Source organism: Plecotus auritus, assembly GCF_963455305.1.
Source record: "Plecotus auritus genome assembly, chromosome: 9".
Classification (NCBI taxonomy): domain Eukaryota; kingdom Metazoa; phylum Chordata; class Mammalia; order Chiroptera; family Vespertilionidae; genus Plecotus; species Plecotus auritus.
In genome coordinates this window covers 135,986,670-135,990,507 of record NC_137783.1, presented here as the reverse complement: position 1 = coordinate 135,990,507, position 3,838 = coordinate 135,986,670, and the positions used below count along the sequence as shown (strand labels likewise).

At 52.9% G+C, this 3,838-nt stretch overlaps 1 protein-coding gene across 1 annotated transcript; it reads right to left on the bottom strand.

The window, feature by feature from the left end:
* LOC308258083 (proteoglycan 3-like) lies at positions 1-3,838 on the bottom strand. Its single transcript, XM_080688339.1, has 6 exons — positions 3,802-3,838; positions 3,343-3,476; positions 2,610-2,923; positions 1,789-1,920; positions 883-979; positions 1-187 (listed from the first exon to the last, which is right to left on the bottom strand). The coding sequence occupies exons 2-6, from the start codon at positions 3,401-3,403 to the stop codon at positions 129-131; spliced, it is 663 nt and encodes a 220-aa protein (XP_080544465.1). The 5' UTR covers positions 3,404-3,476; positions 3,802-3,838; the 3' UTR covers positions 1-128.

Sequence of the window (3,838 nt, the reverse complement as noted above, 5' to 3'; positions counted from 1 at the left end):
GCGGTGGGAAACATGGCTTTATGACCAGGAGAGGCGGGGAGTCCAGCCCAGTGCCCAGGGTGGGCCAGGGGCAGCCAGGAGGGGTGTAGGGAGGGGCCTCCAGACAGGATCTCTTCCTTGCCACTGGCTCAGTAGGAGCAGATGAAGGGCAGACGTCTTAGGCAACATGTTCGTCGCCAATGACCCCCTTGCAGTAGAGAGCACAGTGATGTCAGCAGCCGGCAGAGTGTGGTCCCTGCTCCCCTTGCCCTCCAATTATCATAATATGTTTGCCACACACCCCTCCCCCCTAGCTTGTGTTTCTTGAGTTTTCACCCCAGGAAGACAGGGTGCTGAGTGCTTTCTGTGGGCTCCTGGCTAATCCTCACAATGACTCCCAGAGGGACGTGCTGGCATCATCCCCATTGCACAGGTGAGGAACCTGAGGCTCAGCGGGAAAATCACTTGCCTGTATGCCAGTGGGCAGGTGGCAGAGCTGGGATGGGAATTGTGGCAGCCTTGTGTACGGCCTTAGCCATAGTCCTGAGTCCCTCACCTGTGGCATTCAGCCATTCCTAATTCGCACACCTCTCCCTCGTCCCTCATCCACACCTTTCATTCACCTCAGCTACTCTCATTTGTCACCTCAGTAGCAGAGGAAGGAAAGGAGTCCCCAGGTCCCCAGCCGAGCTTCATCTATGAGGATGGAGAGCCCCCATCCAGCCCTCACACAGGGCACCCCCTCTCCCTACTTCACAGCCCTCCTCACAGACTGGACGTTGGTTCTCCAGTTGTGGGGAGGCTGTGAGTTTGAGGAGGTGTGCTCAGGCAGCTCAAAGGGACAATATGTAAGAGTCCACCCTGCCATCCCTTCCCTTTGCCCTGGTGCCCAGTCCCCCTCACCTCTGGTGGATAGGCTCACACAGTGGCCGCGTCCAGGATGATGAGCCCAGTTACTAAAATTTACACTGCTTCCATCAATCCAGTGTAACCTGGAGCACTAGAACGAGAGAGTGGATAGGCTGGGTCAGAGGCTGAGGTCCAGAAACACAGACAGATCCAGAGGTTCCAGAAAATGCCCACTGAGTGTCCCTTTCTTGGCACTGCCCACCCAGCTAGGAGCCAGATATCCAGGACACCCACCCCTCAAGGTTCGCAGGCGATCACAATGGAAGTGTAGTGGTCCCTACCCCCCGCCCCCCTGCACACAGCCGGGCATCTCAAACTTTCTGTGAATACAAGTCTCCTGAGGATCTTTTTAAAATGCAGATGCTGATTCAGGAGGCTCAGATGAGGCCCAAGACTGTGCATTCCTAACAAGCTCCTGGGCGATGCTAATACTGCTTGGTCCATGGACCACACTTGAGTAGCAAATATAATAGCACTTATTCACCCACTATCCCAGAACCACTCTGAGAGAAGGGCCCCATTTTACTAGACACGAGAAATTCATTCATCTGGTAAGTGACCAAGCTGGGCAAGAAACAGATCTCCTGACTCCAGTGGTGTGCTGGTAACTGTTTATCAACCAGCTCTGGGGGAAGCTGAGAAGGCAGATGAGGGAGGAACCCTGATTTGTAACAATAGCCTATTTCCTTGGGGTAAATACACCTGCCATGGCAGATTTCATGCCATACGCATGAAGTCACTGAACATGGACTTGGAAAGAGATGCGCACAATCACCAGTTCTCTTTAGCCAGCACCAGCCAGCTCCCCTACTGCCTCCCACAGGGAGGTCACTTGGGTGCTGAAGTGAGGCCTGATGCCAGAGAGACCTTCCTGTACCTGGGAGGTGGCCCCTCACTTACCCAGCCCCGGATGGTGCCTCCAATCCAGACCCGGAGCCGGTTGATCTTACTGGCCAAGCTCTGGAGTTGATTGTTGACGCAGAGGTTGTGGATAGAGACGAGGTTGCCTCTGTAGCACCTCCTGCAAACTCTCTGCAGAAAGAAGAGGTGGGGTAGATAATTCACTGCGGTTTTTTCCCCTGCAAGTTCCTGAGACTCCAGGAGAGAACTCTCCATCCCTGGTGAGGTCAGAAATCAGGGAAGTACTTACTCCTTGAAGCCTATCTCTTGCTACTTTATCTGTCACCAGGAACTTCTTGCAGGAAATAAAAATACTGAGAATAATCTTAGCCACTGTTTACGGGGAGTTCACAATGACTCAAGGACTGTTCCAAATGCTTTCCATGTATTACCTCATTTAATCCTCCCACAACCTAAGATATTGGTACTCTATATCTCCATTGTACAAGTACAGATCCTGAAGCTCTGAAAAGGTGAACTGACTTGCCCAACACAGGTATATCTAATACCAAAGCTCTTTGTCTAAATCAGTGATTCTCAAAGTACTGTCTCCAGACCAACTACATCATCATCATCCCCATTGCAAAGATATGCTCAGAGTCAGGGCCCATTCCACTACCCTTGGTCCTAAATGCAAACTCTTGGGCCCCACACCAGACTTGCTAACCCTGAAATCTATGCTTCAACAAGACCTCTAAGAGATTCTGCTGCACACTAGGGTTTGAGAACCACTAGTCTAAATGAATAGGGTACAGGAGGTGGAACCAACTCTCTTCTCCTGCCCCTGGGCTTCCTTTCACAGTAGCCTCCCTGCCACTTACCCGAGCGCCTGCAAATGTTCTGCGGGTCTGCACCAACACGTAGTGGCAGGTCTTGCACCCAGGACTGCCGCTTATTTCCACTGTGTCCTCTGCCCTGGGGCACTGCAAGTTCTCTTCCAGGGCACCTGGGCCCGACTCCATGGCCTTCTCGTCCTCAAAGGCATCTTGGTAGCTGGAAATCTGCACATGCTCTCCTTCGGACTGAATCGCCTCCTCAGTCAGGACTGACTCTCCCTCCTGCTCCCCTGAGCCTTCCAGATCCTGGCTCAGGTCTGCCTGTGACTCTTGGCTGTCCAGATAGGGGGCATCATTCCCTGGGAAGAAGAGGTAACCTGCCATCAGGTCGGGGTCTCCTTCTTCCAGGACCATGGAGAGCTCTGACCACATCACTCAAGCCTTCCTAGTGCTTCTTTCTGGAGCCTAGTCCAGAAGGATTTCCTCCCTGTTGGGTAAGGTGAGAACTCACACAAAGGGGTGAGCACCTGGTGCTGGCTGACAGGTGTGTATTTTAGGGGCAGAAAGAAGCACCTCTGAGAAGGTGGGTGGTTTTTACTTGAGGAGGAGGCCTGGCAGAATATTCAGGTCACATTTCTGAGCCCAGGAGAGATCTTACCTGAGAGGAGCTGCATCCACTGAAGAAGGAAAAGCTGTGGCCCTGGCCCAGAGAGAGCCAAAGAGGTGTCAGAAAGAGGAGAAGGGGTCAAGCTGGATGAGAAGGAAAGGGAGGACTTACCCACATGAAGAGCAGCAACTGTCCCCAGCAGGAGGAGCAGCAGAAACAGGGGGATTTTCATAGTCACTGGTTCTTGTGGCAGGGACACAGCTTAACTTCCCACCCTGGGGCTGTCCTGTGTGTCTGCACAGCCTCTGTCACACAACAGAGATGCAATGTTTGCTTGAGTAGCTGATTAAATGCAAACTAGAGAGCTTCCTTCCCCTCCAGTGAACACATGCTGAACTGGAGAAGCAAGAAAAGTCCCTTTTACCTGAGGGCTCCATCACTGGCCCCTGGCACGGCACTTAGCCCAGACCCTGCCCCTGTAGGAACTTGTCTTCTCAGGGTCAGGAGAAAGTGCAAGAACAATGGCCATCAGAGTCCTAAGGACAGGCCTCCAAGGTGTTTTCCATATAGGATTCTGCATCCTCCCAAGCCTTGGACCGCTCTTCCCTGGGGATCTGGGGGAGCACTCACCTCTCAAGAGTCTGAGGCCTTCACACTTGGTGTCTCT

What these genes read in the sequence shown, in the direction of transcription:
- LOC308258083 (XM_080688339.1), bottom strand. Translation starts at nt 3,403, where the DNA reads ATGAAAATCCCCCTGTTTCTGCTGCTCCTCCTGCTGGGGACAGTTGCT. An exon ending in GAGGCACCATCCGGGGCTGG is followed by an intron (nt 980 to 1,788) that starts GTAAGTGAGGGG and finishes CTCTCGTTCTAG; the next exon opens with TGCTCCAGGTTACACTGGAT. An exon ending in TGTGAGCCTATCCACCAGAG is followed by an intron (nt 188 to 882) that starts GTGAGGGGGACT and finishes CTCTACTGCAAG; the next exon opens with GGGGTCATTGGCGACGAACA.